At 44.0% G+C, this 19,660-nt stretch overlaps 2 protein-coding genes across 5 annotated transcripts; both read right to left on the bottom strand.

The window, feature by feature from the left end:
• Positions 1-3,862: 3,862 nt before the first annotated feature.
• On the bottom strand, positions 3,863-10,118 carry LOC117042632 (zinc finger protein 271-like). Of its 4 annotated transcripts, none has more exons than XM_033142187.1 (3): positions 10,021-10,118; positions 6,490-7,603; positions 3,863-5,798 (listed from the first exon to the last, which is right to left on the bottom strand). In XM_033142187.1, exons 2-3 carry the CDS (start codon positions 7,511-7,513, stop codon positions 3,904-3,906), a joined length of 2,919 nt encoding a protein of 972 aa, XP_032998078.1. In that variant the 5' UTR covers positions 7,514-7,603; positions 10,021-10,118; the 3' UTR covers positions 3,863-3,903. The 4 variants fall into 4 exon arrangements, with proteins under 4 accessions (XP_032998078.1, XP_032998077.1, XP_032998076.1 ...); XM_033142186.1 differs by having other exon boundaries at positions 3,863-5,801; XM_033142185.1 differs by having other exon boundaries at positions 6,478-7,603.
• Positions 10,119-14,143: 4,025 nt separating this feature from the next.
• LOC117042486 (zinc finger protein 665-like) lies at positions 14,144-19,240 on the bottom strand. The gene is made up of 3 exons (XM_033142033.1): positions 19,159-19,240; positions 16,596-17,721; positions 14,144-15,911 (listed from the first exon to the last, which is right to left on the bottom strand). The coding sequence occupies exons 2-3, from the start codon at positions 17,629-17,631 to the stop codon at positions 14,185-14,187; spliced, it is 2,763 nt and encodes a 920-aa protein (XP_032997924.1). The 5' UTR covers positions 17,632-17,721; positions 19,159-19,240; the 3' UTR covers positions 14,144-14,184.
• Between the last annotated feature and the right edge of the window lie 420 nt (positions 19,241-19,660).

Consider the following 19,660-nt stretch of genomic DNA (forward strand, 5'->3'; position numbering starts at 1 on the left):
GTCAAGCCCGTTCCCCGTACAGGCCATTTTCTCAATGAACAGCAACCCACCAATCAAAAGCATGCATTTCAGCCTGCAAGATGGAACGTTCAGCTACCGCTCTGCACGCCTCATTTAACCTACTGACAAGGTGATGACAGATCAACAATGAAACTGAAACTACGTTGTACTTAGCAAAGGAAGTTATTAATTATGATTCGATACAATGTAACAACTAGACAATTTAGACGCAGAGGTGGTCTCTTTAACTTTGCAAAGGTTTATTCATGAAAAATCATATCTCCATAACGCGTTGTCCGATTTGCTTCGTTCTGGTGTCTATCTTCTCGTTGGGAGATGGCCTCTCTAGCCCCGCAGTCCCCGCCATTCTCCTACCATCGGAAGATTATGATTTTCACTGCTTATGATTTTCTGTCACCTAAATGAATTTTATCGCAGTGGCTTTCATAATCCCTTAGGCGAGAGAGCACGTACAATCCAGGTGCTGGAGGAAATGCCCCCACCCAGGTGATTCACTCAAGCACCCTCCAATCCGTTACCATGGTGACAGACATCCTCTAAGATGTTTCCCCATTGTTCGTGTCCTGTAAAGAATCTGTATGTATATTGCACCCACCCTAAACCCATTTACTTGTTCCTGCCACCATTCCTGATATGCTAAACTTGTTTACCCGTATGTAAATTTTGCCTGGACCTCCTCTTTCCCCCTCCTTTCACTGACGTAGTTATGATGTATTCTGCAATGTATTCTGGGTGAAAGCGGGAAGTTTTAAAAGTTCATGACACGCTTTGTTCGGGGTTTGGATCCTCCGGAACCTTGTTGCGCAATAAACTCCTTTGCTTTTGCTCCAATCTCTAGCTGGTCTTCGTTGACTCCGCAGCGAATCACGGGCTTCTTCCGTAGGACCGGGAGCAGAGCAGCCTCTACCCGGTGATTTCCGTAACAAGAAGTTGAGGGGTCCTGAATGTGATGGTACTATTGTGCATCAAACCTTTTGTAGCAATGATTTTTATAACATAGGACGCTAGTCTGCCACTTGCTGAGCCACTCGCCATCAGGCAAGGCAGACAGCAGAGGTAGTCCTGTGATCTCTGCAACTCTGCTGCCGCAGCCAATCTGCATCTGCTGCACAAAAGCAACAGACAGTCACGGAAATACAATATGAAATACACAAAGCCGTGAACTATGAAATATGAACTGTGCAAATCTCTGGAGGACAGACGAGGACGGTTGTGAGATTTTGCTATACACACTATTTCTACGAAAATTTATTGCACTATCCCTCTATAGCATATAGTAATGTATATGGAACCTTGCACTTTAAGAGTGAACTTGAAGAGTGAACTATAAGGAAATTCTTGTAGACATGTGTTAAGTCGAGCTATTTTCTGCCGAATTGTTGGTATAATATATTTGCACAATCCGCATCTCCTGGCTGCTGTGCCAACTGCAAAGCAGAGACACTGTAGGGTTGCCATATGTCCGGGAAAACCTGGACGTGTGCTCTTTGGGGAGCTCAACATGCCTATCTGGGCAGATTTTTTTGTTTTAAAAGGAAATGTCTGGGTTTTGGAAGGGTTTTTTGGGCTCAGGCAGCTTGAGACAGGCCTGCTGCTACAATGGTTTGAACTGTTTGACATTTGTGTGTGTTTGGTTGTTGTTTGTTATTATCGAGGGTGTGGAGATGTGTCTGGAAGGAGAGGAGCTGGGAAGAATAGCAGGGTCCCCAATCACGGTGGTCCAGGGTAGGCGGAGGTGAGGGAGGCTGGGTTATACCAACAAGGCACAGGAAGTTAATGACTATTCCATGTGGCAGGCCCTCTTCCAACCTGAGGAATTGATGATGGTTGGGAGAACTGCTGGTTTTGGGGGACCCCAGCACCGAGGTGACAGGCTGTGGATGTCATGATGACCATGGGGCTGTCCCAACATGCCACTGCCCAAGTGGCCGGCCACACTCTGGATCTTGTTTTATCAATTGGGCCTGTTATGTATTGGTTTTATATGTATGCGTAGTTCTGTAACTGCCTTTCCCGCTCCAGGGTGATTCAAACGGGTGCGGGGACAGTTGCTATTGGTTAACTTTTTGGCACAATTTGGATCCTTACTCTGATTGGGTCCCGCCAAAATCTAAATGTATCCTTTCCCCAACTCCTGTTCCTGAGAGCATAAAAGGAGCTCGCCCTTTCCCTCCAGTCAGTCAAGTTCCTACTGCAATGAAGGAGATTGTTCTTGTTAGACTTGTCTCCTAGCATATCCTTGCTAGCATGCTGAATCACTACCCAGAGCTGACTTCACATAACAAAGCCGGAAGAGGGTGATGCAAAAATGGGGGCTATTGACAGCAGTCCCATTTAGGGAACCTGAGAACAGGCCTTTCCTGAGGTGCCTCCTCGCTCCTGGAATGCTCTTCCCAGGTAGGATCTCCTGGTGTCTTCCTTCCTTCCTTATTTTTAGGCACCGGCATTTCAGCCAATGAGTGAATTCAGAGCTGTGAGAGATTTGTGAGTCGTTTAGATACCAGGCAATAGGAATCCCCAGAGTCCTCAAAAGCTGCTTCCCCCTTCCTTTGAGTGTGTACTTCTTCTGATCCTTGTGCCTTTAACAGCTGTGTAGCAGGCAGAATTTCAACAGGTTAAGCTATTTCTAAAAGGGAAATATAACTATGGGGAAGCTTTCACATTCTGTCTGTCACAAGTGCGGCCACTGATTTATGGTTGATAAAGTCTTCATATATACAGAGGACCGACCGAGTCTTACTGAATAAAACACAGCTTGGCTTCTGCAATTCTGCAATTTAGGGTTCCTTCAGCAACTAGGGGAGAGTGTTTTAACCATCTGTTCCTCTCCCCTAGTAGCACTGGAAACTAGCTCTGTGAGGAGAATAGGAGGCCTCTTCAGCTCCCAGAATTCCTTAGAGGAAGCCATGACTGTTTAAAGCAGTATCACGGTGCTTTCACTGCATGGGAAACCCAGCCATATGGGTGTGGTATAAATAAATTATTATTATTATTATTATTATTATTATTATTATTATTATTATGTGTGCTGAGTGTGCTGGAAACTGCAACCTAAATTGGAAAGCTGCATCCATTTTGTTGTGAGGAGCCAGAGAAAACAAGAGTACAAAGCATAATATTTACACAACTTTATTATTCAGGATTGGTAGTCTCAAAAGAAATCTAAAAAGTTAGAAGCAGCTACTGTGCCAATTTTACAATTCCAATGGAGAAGCCTCTGAAGCCTTTCAAACTTCTCTTCCTTCCTTGGGTCAATCCTTCTCTTTGTTTTCAAGAGCCTAAACAATCACCTAAATAATCCCCAATTTTGTTAATTCAGCCAGATGAACAGAAGAGCCTCACATTTATTGGGGTTCCAAGAGAACTCCCCAATGTGAAGAGAGAGAGGTGCTGGTTGACTTTGCTCTGGCCAAGGAAAGAGCTGAGTTTTCTCTAGCTTCTCCCAAGAGCAATTTTCATAGCATAACTGATTAAGATAAAGCCACTTTATTATATATATATATGTAAAAACTTTTCAGCTATCACATGGAATCCACCCAAACAATGAACAACAAAACTGAGGCAATGAGTTTTAGTTACTTAAAAGAACTTGCCCAAAGCATGTATTACGTGTTTGTATTGGGAGGTTCAGGTGGGGACGTGGCTCCTGCGATGCCCAAGAGATGGATGCCGACACTGAGGTCACACCCGCACAAAACCTTTATAGCTCCTTTATAGATATTATATGGCATTCTCAAAAGAATTATGGAAACAGTAGTTTGAACCTCACAGGTCTAAATTCCAGCCAGCTTACAAACACCATTAAGTTCCCAGTATTCTTTAGGGGAAGCTTTAAATATATAGTATTGTGTGGATGCGACCTTCTTAGGATAGTTGAAGAAGTTACATGGTTTCCATCCGCTGTGCGTTCTCACCTTCATGAGGTCTTGATTCATCATCTAAACCTTCACTGAGATTTGAACCCTGGTTGGGCGTCTCCCTTGTGTGGTGCTTTTGATGCCTCTTGAGGTCTGATTTACGAATGAAGCTCTTTCCACATTGTTCACACTTGTGCAGTTTCTCCCCTGTATGGCAAGACCTTGTATGTCTGGAAAGACCTGTGCTCTCACTGAAGCTTTTTCTACACACAGGGCATTCGTGGGGTTTGTCTCCTGTGTGAGTTCTTTGATGTCTAAGGAGATTTGCCTCCTGACTGAAGGCTTTTCTACACTCTGAGCATTGAAAAGGTTTTTGTGTTGTGTGGGTTCCTTGATGTGTAATAAGAAGTCTCCTTGAACGGAAACATTGACTGCACTTGGAACATGCATAGACTTTGTTCCATCCGTGTAGGATTCTCTTATGTCTAGTAAGGATTGACCTGCTACTGAAACATTTTCTACACCCTTCGCATTTATAGGGTTTCTCTGCTTTGTGTGGTATTCTTTTATGTTTGGTAAGGTATGACCACTTAGTATAGCTTTTCCCCCAAGCTGAACATTTATACTTTTTTTTGCGAATCATTTGTTGACTAGGAAGATTTGAGCTCTTAGTAAAGCTTTTTCTACCCAGTGATGACTTAAAAGGTGTCTTCCTCCTATGAAGCTTTAGATGTTTAGTAAGGTTTGCCTCCTGACTGAAGCATTTACCACACACTGAGCATTCATGGGATCTCTCACCTTTGTGAATCCTTTGATGTTTAGTAAGGCTTGACCTTTGAGAAAAACACTTATCACACACTGAACATTTGAAAGGCTTCTCCCCTGTGTGAGTTCTTTTATGTACTTTAAGGTGTGAGCTTTGTGTGTAACATTTATCGCACTCAGAACATTTGAAAGGCTTCTCCTTTGTGTGAGTTCTTTTATGTACTGTAAGGCTTGTTTGCCAACCAAAGCTTTTCTTGCACACTGAACATTTGAAAGGCTTCTCCTTTGTGTGAGTTCTTTTATGTGCAGTAAGGCTTGTGTGCCAACCAAAGCTTTTCTTGCACACTGAACATTTGAAAGGCTTTTGCCCTGTGTGAATTCTTTCATGTCTTGTAAGGTCTATTTTCAAACGGAAGCTCTTTCCACAGTGTGCACATTTATATGGTTTCCCCCCTGTGTGAATGCTTTGATGTTTAGTAAAGTCCGACCTTTGAGAAAAACACTTACTACACACTGAACATTTGAAAGGCTTTTCCCGTGTGTGAGTTCTTTTATGTACTGTAAGGTTTGAGCTGTGTGCGAAACATTTATCGCACTCAGAACATTTGAAAGGCTTCTCCCCTGTGTGAGTTCTTTTATGTTGTGTAAGGTTTGCGTTCGCAGTAAAGCTTTTATCGCACTCAGAACATTTGAAAGGCTTTTGCCCTGTGTGGGTTCTTTTATGTTGTGTAAGGTCACTTTTCAAGCGGAAGCTCTTTCCACAGTCTGCACTTTTATGAGGTTTCTGTCCTGTGTGAATCATCTGATGGGCAGCAAACTGCTTCTGATACCTGAAGCTCTTTCCACACCGCTTCACCTCTGTAGGGCATCTGGGGCTGTTTCCATTGTTTCTGCTCCCACTGCTTGTTCCTTCAGACTCTGCCCTTTGATTTCTTTTCTCCTCTGTGGACGCTCTCAAAGCATCTCTGTTTTCTGGTTGTTCTCCTTGCTCAGTGAAGACGCCACTTTGAGGAACGATGGATTCATCTGTCTTCCGTTCTGTGTGACTTCTCTTTCCCCTCCTTGGTCCATCCTGACTCAGGTAGTTCTGCTCCACCATCTCATCCTGTGCTTTCACCAAAGATTTCCTTCTGTTCTGCCTCCACTGCTCAACGCCTGCTGGGTAAGAGAGAAGGAAATCATGGATGTCAGAGAGAGATGGAAACAGAAAGATTCAATCTAATATGTTTTGTCTTTTGTTACACATTTTGGGCAAATGTTGTCTAAGCGGGCAGTGATTTTCCATCATGGGTGACTTTTCTTTCCGCTCAATATCCTTAAGTCTGGTTTTGCCATTCTGTCAGATTCACCAGCAAGTTCCTACCTGTAGAGATCCTATTCTTTAGAACAAATGTTATCTCACTCTCCAGGTGGAAGCTTCAATTGGCGTTAGGAAGCACAGCTACAGATAGTTTGTCCATCATGAGGTAAGATCAAAATTTCTAATTCTTGATGCATTGAAACTTTTCTAGTGCTCAAGAGCAGACAATACAGCGAAAGTAGCAGACTACGAACATAGGAAAAGAGGTTGTGAACAACAAACAAAACAACCAAAAGTACAACGCTAAATTGAAAAATTTCTGCACAAGGCCTATATATGCCCAGCAAACAGAACCTACATAGAGTGGGTTCTATGACAGTCCATTACTTTTAGTGGGTCTATTCTAAGTTGTTGCATCATGGGATGACCTCCAAAATAGCCTTGTGTTCTTGTCATTAAGGCCTGGAGCTCAGAAGGAATTTTGCCTGGGGTTTCCCTCCCATATATGCATTACCCAGGAGTCCCATTACTTACCAGTATCCATACCTCTCTGAGCTGTGGCTTCACTCGGGGCTCTTCCTTGAAAAACGAACTTCTGACTAACCATTTCCTCAACGCAGGAGTCTTCTTCCTTGGTGGCATCAAGAGCGGGCTGGAAGGTGGATTCATTGGGCCCTTTCCAATCTTCTCTGCCAGGAATAGGCATATCTATATCCTCCTCTGAGTCTTCTTCCTCAGGATACCCAGTTCTGATACGGACGGTGGGCTTTTGTAGGACACCTTGCTCATACACAATGCAGATGTCTTGTCCCTTAGCAGCATCAACAACAGCCTGGGTTGGAGGTTCACTGGGGACACTGGAGTCTAGTTTGCTGTGAACAGGACCCTCCACTGAGTGGGTTTCCTGCAAACACGCCTTTCTCTTGCAGATGTTGGGGTTCTGCCAGATGTTTTCCTCACCTACAACACACACATCCTGCTCCTTAGCAGCACCAGGAATTGTCTGCACTGTGATTTCCCAGGGGGATCTGAAACTCCCCCCACGAAAAAGGGGTACATCCTCCTCCTCCTCGACTGGGTGGGCTTTCTGCTGACCCTCCGTTCTCTTATGGATGATGGGCTTTGGCCTGATGGGTTCCCCATAGACAACACACAGGTCTGGCTCCCTAGAAGTATTAAGTATCATCATCCTGGCTGTGGCATCAACAACGATCTGGGCTGGAGGTTCACTGGGGGCACTGGAGTCTAGTTTGCTGTGAATGGGACCCTCCATTGAGTGGGCTTCCTGCAAATATGCTTTTCTCTCGCAGATGTTTGGGTACTGCCAGATGTTTTCCTCACCCACAATGCACACATCCTGCTCCTTAGCAGCACCAGAATTTGTCTGTACCGTGATTTCCCAGGAGGCTCTGAAACTTCCTCCACGGAAAAGGGGTACGTCCTCCTCCTCCTCGACTGGGTGGGCTTTCTGCTGACCTTCCGTTCTCTTATGAATGATGGGCTTTGGCCTGATGGGTTCCCCATAGACAACGCACAGGTCTGGCTCCTTGCAAGTATCAAACATCATCATCCTGGCTGTGGTCCAACGGGTCTCCTTGCAACCTTCTTTGTAGACACTGGAGTCTTCTGCTTTATCTACTGTCTGCCACTTTCTCTTTGCCTGTTTGGGAAAGTAGATTATACTAAACAAGGTATCTAGAGAAACAGGAAATATAGGGAATTAGAAGCACAGGAGTATCCCCATATACACACTGGACACTCTCCATCTTACTTTTTTAGGAAAATAGCTCACAAATGATTCATTTCCTTCATGATGCTTGCATACACAAGAGAATAGTAATATTGGCCACTTAGCTCTGTACTGTCTACACTGACAGGCAGCAGCTCTCCAGGGTTTCATACAGGAAGCCTCTCCCAAGTGCTACATGGAGATACTGGGGATTGAACTTGCCACCTTCTGCAATGCAAGGCAGGCACTCTACCACTGAGCTGCGTTCCTTCCCCCTAAGAATCTTTTTATCTTTGCTCCAGGAAATGTATCAACCTCCACCTGCAGAATCTCTAATACACTTCCTGTCCCACTTTTCCTTTCTGATATGGACTCTGGGCTGCACTCTGCCTTAAATAAGCTCCCCCTTAATGAAAAATGTAAATAACGCAAACACAAAAGGCAAGAGGCTATCTTCCTGACCTCACCCCCATTTTAACCTCCCAGGGGAAGACATCCCCCTCTTGCAGCCTTCCTTGCTAACCATATTCCTCCTCCTTCTGCACCATGAGAAATTCCTTGTTTTCACTTTCTCATTCTCCCAAAGGGCTGTCATCCTTTGACTCACCCAGGTCCCCTTAGGGATGCTGCCGAGGGCGGTGTTGTGTCACTGTGATCTGTCTGAAGTGAAACAGACAGAGAAAGATCCCTAAAAGTTAATAGGGAGAAATCTCTGCTTTCTATAAGGGACAAAGTGAGATTGTAGATATATGTTCTTCTCAGTTGTGTTTCTGAAAGTAAAGCTGTTTGGAATACAAATAGTCTGAACATTGCACATGACCTACACACAAGCACACCAACCTTTACTTCGTGGTCCCTGCCTACCACTGATGTACATTCCTTTCCCCTAAGACTCTGTTGCTATTTGCTCCAGAAATGTAGCATCCTTCACCTGCAGAAGCCCTAAAACACATCCTGTCCCTCTTTTCCTTCTGTTATTGACTCTGGGTTGCAGCTCCCCAAGGACTCTCCCTTAAGCAATCATGCTCCTTCATGGACACTCTCCCGTAGTGAAATATTAAATTAATGCAAAAGGCAAAGGGCAGTTTACCAATCCATGGGAAGAATTCCCTCTCTTGCATTCTTCCTTGCTGACCAATACAATACAATACAAATCTTTATTACGGTCAAAGACCAGCATATAAAATCTGAAAGGTGCTTTAGAAAGCTAAAAGGCATTAAAACACAAGGTGAATATAAAACTCTATAAAAATTTTAAAAGAAGCTAAAAGTATCCAAAAGAAGGGTCAGGAACATTGGGTGGGTGTGGAAGAGCACAAAAGGTTGATATAGTGAAGTCTTTAACTATCATTTACAGAGCACTCTGATAGGTTCATTATAACTGATTTGTGGCAGAGGTCATCCTGCTATGAATCTCGAGCGCTGCTGTGCAGAACCTAGTAACGCTATACATTGCAGCAGGATCCAACTTGCATTTTCCCAGCTTCTGCTCGTGATCTTCATTCCATTCCCAAAACAATTCCTTGCCGGCCATATTCCTTCGCCCACAAAATGGGGGATACCCTTGTTGTCACTTTCTCATTCCTCCAGAGGAATGCCAGCCTCCTTTGATTCACCCAGGTTCTATTAGTAATAATAATAAAAAGAAGAGGACAGATGACTCAAGAAGTATGGAAAGAGTGGAGGATATTTAAAGAATATTTAAGGAATAGTGGTATAAATGGAATCCTAATGGCAGATGTAGACTGAACCTTTAAATTAGTAAATAGAAATTCAAGGATGAAAAAACATGAATTGTAAATGGAATCTATAACTGTACACTATACAAATATAATATTACTAAATGCAATGAGGATAATTGGAGGTACAAGAATTTGTCTGTGTAAAAAAAAGGACAGTAGCTATGTATGTAAATGTATATGTTTATTTTGAGTATTTGTGTATATATTTTAAATAATAAAGAGAGGTAATAATAATAATAATAATAATAATAATAATAATAATAATAATAACAACAACAACAACAACAACAATAACAATAATTTATTTGTACCCCGCCCATCTGGCTGGGTCTCCCCAGCCACACTGGGCGGCTTGCAACAAATATTGAAATACATTAAAATACCACAGATTAAAAACTTCCCTAAACAGGGCTGCCAATAATAATTAGTCTTAGGACTAAGGCAGGTCTACATTTGAAACCCAGAGCAGCCCCTTGTGAGGCCATGTTTGTATTTCAAATGCCACAACGGTGAAGAAAGTGGGGTGGAAACAGGGACTCCTAGTTCAGAAATTTCTACCCAAACCCAGCATGTCTTATCTTGAGTTCTTGGTAGGCTCCAACTCACCCCTTCTGGTAGACATTGGCGAATTCAAAGGCTTCCCTTCTTCATCTCAAGTCCCTTCACTGACCCACTTGGGTGTTTGCTCAGATAAATGGGGCCAGGTGTTGATCGTTTATGTGGGAAGTGCAAAGGCTGCTGGGAATTGGATTTAACAGAAAAGGAAACTGTTGCAGGGAGGAAGTGTGATCTGAAAAGAGAAATTAAACAGCAGAGAAAGAAAGGCAGAAATGCCCTCTTTCCCCCTCTTGCACTTTGATTTATAGCTTTCTTGTTTTGTTTTGTTTTGTTTTGTTTTGTTTGAATTGTGGCTCGGTTTCACATATTGTCAACATAATAACATCAACTTTTGTGGTTTTCTTAAAAAAAGATTTTGACCCTGATAATGTTAGCTTGACCATAAGCTAGTCCAGCATTCTGTTTTCTACAGTGGCCAATCGGATAGTTCTAGGAAGACCAGTTACTGGATGTAGAAGAGCCAGAATCTGGTGTTCAGAAGTTGAGGGGTCCTGAATGTGATGGTACTATTGTGCATCATACCTTTTGTAGGAATGATTTTTATAACATAGGACGCTAGTCTGCCACCTGCTGAGCCACTCACCATCAGGCAAGGCAGACAGCAGAGGTAGTCTTGTGATCTCTGCAACCTCTGCAACCGCAGCCAATCTGCATCTCCTGCACAAAAACCAACAGACGATCACGGAAATACAATACGAAATACACAAAACCGTGAACTATGAAATACGAACTGTGCAAATACATTATACCAACAATTTGGCAGAAAATAGCTTGACTTAACACATGTCTACAAGAATTCCCTTATAGTTCACTCTTAAAGTTCACTCTTAAAGTGCAAGGTTCCATATACAGTACTATAGAGTGATAGTGCAATAAATGTTTATAGGAATAGTGTGTACAGCAGAATCACACTATTTCTACGAACATTTATTACACTATCACTCTATAGCATATAGTACTGTATATGGAACCTTGCACTTTAAGAGTGAACTTGAAGAGTGAACTATAAGGAAATTCTTGTAGACATGTGTTAAGTCGAGCTATTTTCTGCCAAATTATTGGTGTAATATATTTGCACAATCCGCATCTCCTGGCTGTTGTGCCAACTGCAAAGCAGAGACACTGTTGGGTTGCCATATATCCAGGAAAACCTGGGCGTGTCCTCTTTGGGGAGCGCAACATGCCCATTTGCGCAGATTTTTTGTTTTAAAAGGAAATGTCTGGGTTTTGGAAGGGTTTTTTGGACTCAGGCAGCTTCAGACAGGCCTGCTGCTACAATGGTTTCAACTGTTTTTAACTGTTTGACATTTGTGTGTGTTTGGTTGTTGTTTGTTATTATCGAGGGTGTGGAGATGTGTCTGGAAGAAGAGGAGCTGGGAAGAATAGCAGGGTCCCCAATCACGGTGGTCCAGGGTAGGCGGAGGTGAGGGAGGGAGGCTGGGTTATGCCCACACGGCACAGGAAGTTTATGACTATTCCATGTGGCAGGCCCTCTTCCAACCTGAGGAATTGATGATGGTTGGGAGAACTGCTGGTTTTGGGGGACCCCAGCACCGAGGTGACAGGCTGTGGATGTCATGATGACCATGGGGCTGTCCCAACATGTCACTGCCCAAGTGGCCGGCCACACTCTGGATCTTGTTTTATCAATTGGGCCTGTTATGTATTGGTTTTATATGTATGCGTAGTTCTGTAACTGCCTTTCCCGCTCCAGGGTGATTCAAACGGGTGCGGGGACAGTTGCTATTGGTTAACTTGTTGGCACAATTTGGATCCTTACTCTGATTGGGTCCCGCCAAAATCTAAATGTATCCTTTCCCCAACTCCTGTTCCTGAGAGCATAAAAGGAGCTCGCCCTTTCCCTCCAGTCAGTCAAGTTCCTACTGCAATGAAGGAGATTGTTCTTGTTAGACTTGGCTCCTAGCATATCCTTGCTAGCATGCTGAATCACTACCCAGAGCTGACTTCACATAACGAAGCCGGAAGAGGGTGATGCAAAAATGGGGGCTATTGACAGCAGTCCCATTTAGGGAACCTGAGAGCAGGCCTTTCCTGAGGTGCCTCCTCGCTCCTGGAATGCTCTTCCCAGATAGGATCTCCTGGTGTCTTCCTTCCTTATTTTTAGGCACCGGCATTTCAGCCAATGAGTGAATTCAGAGCTGTGAGAGATTTGTGAGTCGTTTAGATACCAGGCAATAGGAATCCCCAGAGTCCTCAAAAGCTGCTTCCCCCTTCCTTTGAGTGTGTACTTCTTCTGATCCTTGTGCCTTTAACAGCTGTGTAGCAGGCAGATTTTCAACAGGTTAAGCTATTTCTAAAAGGGAAATATAACTATGGGGAAGCTTTCACATTCTGTCTGTCACAAGTGCGGCCACTGATTTATGGTTGATAAAGTCTTCATATATACAGAGGACCGAGCAGTGCTGTCAAGTATCCCGTTTCCCCCGGGATTCTCCCTTATTTCAAGCAGTTTCCTGCTGCTCTCCCTTATTTTTTATGTCCCTTAAATTTCCCATTTTTAATGGAAACAGCTCCTCCCCTGCTGGCCAGGGACTGGTTGGGAAGACCTCGCCTACTTGGAAAGAAAAGCCTCAACCCTCAAAGCAAGTGGGAGCCGTTTCCCGTGCTTACAGGAGGGTGTATTCCTCCCCCTGCATCAGCCCCTATCCGTTGCCACTGAGCCCCTCAGCTGGCCAATAGGGTTAGCTGGCGGGTAGAGCCTGGCTGCCTTTGAGCAGCTGCTGCTTCCTGTCCTGTTTTGATGGGATCAGACAAGAAGACGATGGGGCTCCATCGTGCGGAGCACATGACTGCCCTCCTCTTTGCTCCGCTCCAAGCCTGAGCCCGCTTGGAGTTTACATTGCTGCTCCGCCCACTTTTGCTTCTGGCTCCGCCCACCACTGACATGTGGCTGTCCCCGGGATAGGTGAGACTGCTGATCCCTTATTTTCAAATCTGAAACTTGACAGCTATGGGACCGAGTCTTACTGAATAAAACACAGCTTGGCTTCTGCAATTCTGCAATTTAGGGTTCCTTCAGCAACTAGGGGAGAGTGTTTTAACCATCTGTTCCTCTCCCCTAGTAGCACTGGAAACTAGCTCTGTGAGGAGAATAGGAGGTCTCTTCAGCTCCCAGAATTCTTTAGAGGAAGCCATGACTGTTTAAAGCAGTATCATGGTGCTTTCACTGCATGGGAAACCCAGCCATATGGGTGGGGTATAAATAATAAATTATTATTATTATTATTATTATTATTATTATTATTATTATTATTTGAATGTGTGCTGAGTGTGCTGGAAACTGCAACCTAAATTGGAAAGCTGCATCCATTTTGTTGTGAGGAGCCAGAGAAAACAAGAGTACAAAGCATAATATTTACACAACTTTATTATTCAGGATTGGTCGTCTCAAAAGAAATCTAAAAAGTTAGAAGCAGCTACTGTGCCAATTTTACAATTCCAATGGGGAAGCCTCTGAAGCCTTTCAAACTTCTCTTCCTTCCTTGGGTCAATCCTTCTCTTTGTTTTCAAGAGCCTAAACAATCACCTAAATAATCCCCAACCTTGTTAATTCAGCCAGATGAACAGAAGAGCCTCACATTTATTGGGGTGCCAAGAGAACTCCCCAATGTGAAGAGAGAGAGGTGCTGGTTGACTTTGCTCTGGCCAAGGAAAGAGCTGAGTTTTCTCTAGCTTCTCCCAAGAGCAATTTTCATAGCATAACTGATTAAGATAAAGCCACTTTATTATATATATATATATGTAAAAACCTTTCAGATATCACATGGAATCCACCCAAACAATGAACAACAAAATTGAGGCAATGAGTTTTAGTTACTTAAAAGAACTTGCCCAAAGCATGTATTACATGTTTGTATTGGGAGGTTCAGGTGGGGACGTGGCCTCTGTGTGGCTCCTGCGATGCCCAAGAGATGGACGCCGAGACTGAGGTCACATCCGCACAAAACCTTTAAAGCTCCTTTATAGATATTATATGGCTTTCTCAAAAGAATTCTGGAAACAGTAGTTTGAACCTCACAGGTCTGAATTCCAGCCAGCTTACAAACACCATTAAGTTCCCAGTATTCTTTAGGGGAAGCTTTAAATATACAGTATTGTGTGGATGCGACCTTCTTAGGATAGTTGAAGAAGTTACATGGTTTCCATCCGCTGTGCGTTCTCACCTTCATGAGGTCTTGATTCATCATCTAAACCTTCACTGAGATTTGAACCCTGGTTGGGCGTCTCCCTTGTGTGGTCCTTTTGATGCCTCTTGAGGTCTGATTTACGAATGAAGCTCTTTCCACATTGTTCACACTTGTGCAGTTTCTCCCCTGTATGGCAAGACCTTGTATGTCTGGAAAGACCTGCGCTCTCACTGAAGCTTTTTCTACACACAGGGCATTCGTAGGGTTTGTCTCCTGTGTGAGTTCTTTGATGTCTAAGGAGATTTGCCTCCTGACTGAAGGCTTTTCTACACTCTGAGCATTGAAAAGGTTTTTGTGTTGTGTGGGTTCCTTGATGTGTAATAAGCAGTCTCCTTGAACGGAAACATTGACTGCACTTGGAACATACATAGACTTTGTTCCATCTGTGTAGGATTCTCTTATGTCTAGTAAGGATTGACCTGCTACTGAAACATTTTCTACACCCTTTGCATTTATAGGGTTTCTCTGCTTTGTGTGGTATTCTTTTATGTTTGGTAAGGTATGACCACTTAGTATAGCTTTTCCCCCAAGCTGAACATTTATACTTTTTTTTGCGAATCATTTGTTGACTAGGAAGATTTGAGCTCTTAGTAAAGCTTTTTCTACCCAGTGATGACTTAAAAGGTGTCTTCCTCCTATGAAGCTTTAGATGTTTAGTAAGGTTTGCCTCCTGACTGAAGCATTTACCACACACTGAGCATTCATGGGATCTCTCACCTTTGTGAATCCTTTGATGTTTAGTAAGGATTGACCTTCGAGAAAAACACTTACCACACACTGAACATTTGAAAGGCTTCTCCCCTGTGTGAGTTCTTTTATGTACTTTAAGGTATGAGCTTTGCGCGAAACATTTATCACACTCAGAACATTTGAAAGGCTTCTCCTTTGTGTGAGTTCTTTTATGTACTGTAAGGTATGAGCTTTGTGTGAAACATTTATCGCACTCAGAACATTTGAAAGGCTTCTCCTGTGTGTGAATTCTTTTATGTATTCTAAGGTATGAGCTGTGTACGAAACATTTATCGCACTCAGAACATTTGAAAGGCTTTTCCCGTGTGTGAGATCTTTTATGTACTTTAAGGTTTGAGCTGTGTGCAAAACATTTATTGCACTCAGAACATTTGAAAGGCTTCTCCCCTGTGTGAGTTCTTTTATGTTGTGTAAGGCTTGCGTTCGCAGTAAAGCTTTTATCGCACTCAGAACATTTGAAAGGCTTTCGCCCTGTGTGGGTTCTTTTATGTTGTGTAAGGTCACTTTTCAAGCGGAAGCTCTTTCCACAGTCTGCACTTTTATGAGGTTTCTGTCCTGTGTGAATCATCTGATGGGCAGCAAACTGCTTCTGATACCTGAAGCTCTTTCCACACCGCTTCACCTCTGTAGGGCATCTGGGGCTGTTTCCATTGTTTCTGCTCCCACTGCTTGTTCCTCCAGACTCTGCCCTTTGATTGCTTTTCTCCTCTGTGGACGCTTTCAAAGCATCTCTGTTTTCTGGTTGTTCTCCTTGCTCAGTGAAGACGCCACTTTGAGGAACGATGGATCCATCTGTCTTCCGTTCTGTGTGGCTTCTCTTTCCCCTCCTTGGTCCATCCTGACTCAGGTAGTTCTGTTCCACCATCTCATCCTGTGCTTTCACCAAAGATTTCTTTCTGTTCTGCCTCCACTGCTCAACGCCTGCTGGGTAAGAGAGAAGGAAATCATGGATGTCAGAGAGAGATGGAAACAGAAAGATTCAATCTAATATGTTTTGTCTTTTGTTACACATTTTGGGCAAATGTTGTCTAAGCGGGCAGTGATTTTCCATCATGGGTGACTTTTCTTTCCACTCTGCTCAATATCCTTAGTCTGGTTTTGCCATTCTGTCAGATTCACCAGCAAGTTCCTAACTGTAGAGATCCTATTATTTAGAACAAATGTTATCTCACTCTCCAGGTGGAAGCTTCAATTGGCGTTAGGAAGCACAGCTACAGATAGTTTGTCCATCATGAGGTAAGATCAAAATTTCTAATTCTTGATGCATTGAAACTTTTCTAGTGCTCAAGAGCAGACAATACAGCGAAGGTAGCAGACTATGAACGTAGGGAAAGTAGTTGTGAACAACAAACAAAACAACAAAAAGTACAACGCTAAATTGAAAAATTTCTTCACAAGGCTTATATATGCCCAGCAAACAGAACCTACATAGAGTGGGTTCTATGACAGTCCATTACTTTTAGTGGGTCTATTCTAAGTTGTTGCATCATGGGAATGACCTCCAAAATAGCCTTGTGTTCTTGTCATTAAGGCCTGTAGCTCAGAAGGAATTTTGCCTGGGGTTTCCCTCCCATATATGCATTACCCAGGAGTCCCATTACTTACCAGTATCCATACCTCTCTGAACTGTGGCTTCACTGGGGGCTCTCCCTTGAAAAACGAACTTCTGACTAACCATTTCCTCAACGCAGGAGTCTTGTTCCTTGGTGGCATCAAGAACGGGCTGGAAGGTGGATTCATTGGGGCCTTTCCAATTTCCTCTGCCTGGAATAGGCATATCTATATCCTCCTCTGAGTCTTCCTCCTCAGGATACCCAGTTCTGATACGGACGGTGGGCTTTTGTAGGACACCTTGCTCATACACAATGCAGAGGTCTCGTCCCTTAGCTGCATCAACAACAGCCTGGGCTGGAGGTTCACTGGGGACACTGGAGTCTAGTTTGCTGGGAACGGGACCCTCCACTGAGTGGGTTTCCTGCAAACACGCCTTTCTCTCGCAGATGTTGGGGCACTGCCAGATATTTTCCTCACCTACAATGCACACATCCTGCTCCTTAGCAGCACCAGGAATTGTCTGTACCGTGATTTCCCAGGAGGCTTTGAAACTTCCTCCACGAAAAAGGGGTACATCCTCCTCCTCCTCGACTGGGTGGGCTTTCTGCTGACCCTCCGTTCTCTTATGGATGATGGGCTTTGGCCTGATGGGTTCCCCATAGACAATGCCCAGGTCTGGCTTCCTAGAAGTATCAAGGATCATCATCCTGGCTGTGGCATCAACAACAGTCTGGGCTGGAGGTTCACTGGGGGCACTGGAGTCTAGTTTGCTGTGAACGGGACCCTCCACTGAGTGGGCTTCCTGCAAATATGCTTTTCTCTCGCAGATGTTGGGGTACTGCCAGATGTTTTCCTCACCCACAATGCACACATCCTGCTCCTTAGCAGCACCAGAATTTGTCTGTACTGTGATTTCCCAGGAGGCTCTGAAACTTTCCCCACGAAAAAGGGGTACATCCTCCTCCTCCTCGACTGGGTGGGCTTTCTGCTGACCTTCCGATCTCTTATGAATGATGGGCTTTGGCCTGATGGGTTCCCCATAGACAACACACAGGTCTGGCTCCTTGCAAGTATCAAACATCATCATCCTGGCTGTGGTCCAACTGGTCTCCTTGCAACCTTATTTGTAGGCACGGGAGTCTTCTGCTTTATCTACTGTCTGCCACTTTCTCTTTGCCTGTTTGGGAAAGTAGATTATACTAAACAAGGTATCTAGAGAAACAGGAAATATAGAGAATTAGAAGCACAGGAGTATCCCCATATACACACTGGACACTCTCCATCTTACTGTTTTAGGAAAATAGCTCACAAATGATTCATTTCCTTCATGATGCTTGCATACACAAGAGAATAGTAATATTGGCCACTTTGCTCCGTACTGCCTACACTGACAGGCAGCACCTCTCCAGGGTTTCATACAGGAAGCCTCTCCCAAGCGCTACATGGAGATACTGGGGATTGAACTTGCCACCTTCTGCAATGCAAGGCAGGCACTCTTCCACTGAGCTGCGTTCCTTCCCCCTAAGACCCTTTTGATCTTTGCTCCAGGAAATGTATCAACCTCCACCTGCAGAAGCCCTAATACACTTTTCCTTTCTGATATGGACTCTGGGCTGCACTCTGCCTTAAATAAGCTCCACCTTAATGAAAAATGTAAATAACCCAAACACAAAAGGCAAGAGGCTATCTTCCTGACCCCACCCCATCTTAACCTCCCGGGGGAAGAGATCTCTCTCTTGCACCCTTGCTTGCTACCCATATTCCTCCTCCTGCATGATGAGAAATCCCCTTGTTTTCACTTTCTCATTATTCCAAAGGGCTGTCATCCTTTGACTCACCCAGGTCCCCTTAGGGATGCTGCCGAGGGCGGCATTGTGTCAATGTGATCTGTCTGAAGTGAAACTGACAGAGAAAGATCCCTAAATGTTAATAGGGAGAAATCTCTGCTTTCTATAAGGGACAAAGTGAGATTGTAGATATATGTTCTTCTCAGTTATGTTTCTGAAAGTAAAGCTGTTTGGAATACAAATAGTCTGGACATTGGACAGGATCGACACACAAGCAGGCCAACCTTTTGTAAATGACCCCCCCCTACAGCTGATCTACATTACTTCCCCCTAAGACGCTGTTGATATTTGGTCCTGAAATGTAGATTCCTCTATCTGCAGAAACCCTAAAACACATCCTGTCCCTCTTTTGCCTTCTGTTATTGACTCTGGATTGCAGCTTCCCAAGGACCCTCCCCCTTAGTGATATGTTTAATTAATGCACAAGGCAAGAGGCTACCTTCTTGACCCCACCCCAGTTTACCCGTCCATGGGAAGAATTCCCTCTCTTGCACTCTTCCTTACTGACCATATTCCTTCTCCCACAAAACTGGGGATCCCCTTGCTGTCACTTTCTCATTCCTCCAGAGGAATGCCAGCCTCCTTTGACTCACCCAGGTCCTCTTAGAACTAAGGCAGGTCTACATTTGAGACCCAGAGCAGCCCCTTGTGAGGCCAAGTTTGTATTTCAAATGCCACAAAGGTGAAGAAAGCGGGGTGGAAACAGGGACCCCTAGTTCAGAAATTTCTACCCAAACCCAGCATGTCTTTGGTAGATTCCAGCTCACCCTTCAGGCAGGCAGTGGGGAATTCACAGACTTTCCTTCTTCCTCTGAAGCTCCTTCACTGTCCCACTTGGGTGTTTGCTCAGATAAATGAGGCCAGGTGTTGATCGTTTATGTGGGAAGTGCAAAGGCTGCTGGGAATTGGAGTTCCCAAGAAAGCAAACTCTTGGAGTGAGGAAGCATGACCTGAAGAGAGAACTCAGACAGCAGAGATGATAGATAGATAGATAGATAGATAGATAGATAGATAGATAGATAGATAGATATAGATATCCTATTTTCCCTGTGCCCATTGATTTATGGCTTTCTTGTTTTGTTTTGTTTTGAGTTTGTTGTTGCCAGGGCTATTGTTCTCCATCTTAGGATGATGCAGCATTCAGCCATCTCATTGGACATGTAGATGGCGCTACTTAACTGGCCAGCTTAGTCCATTACCTTAGAAAGAGACTGGTCTGAGTGGTTCAGCAGTGGCAGCAGTTTCTACTAGATTTTAACCTCACAGATA

Source organism: Lacerta agilis, chromosome 2 (assembly GCF_009819535.1).
Source record: "Lacerta agilis isolate rLacAgi1 chromosome 2, rLacAgi1.pri, whole genome shotgun sequence".
Lineage (NCBI taxonomy): Eukaryota > Metazoa > Chordata > Lepidosauria > Squamata > Lacertidae > Lacerta > Lacerta agilis.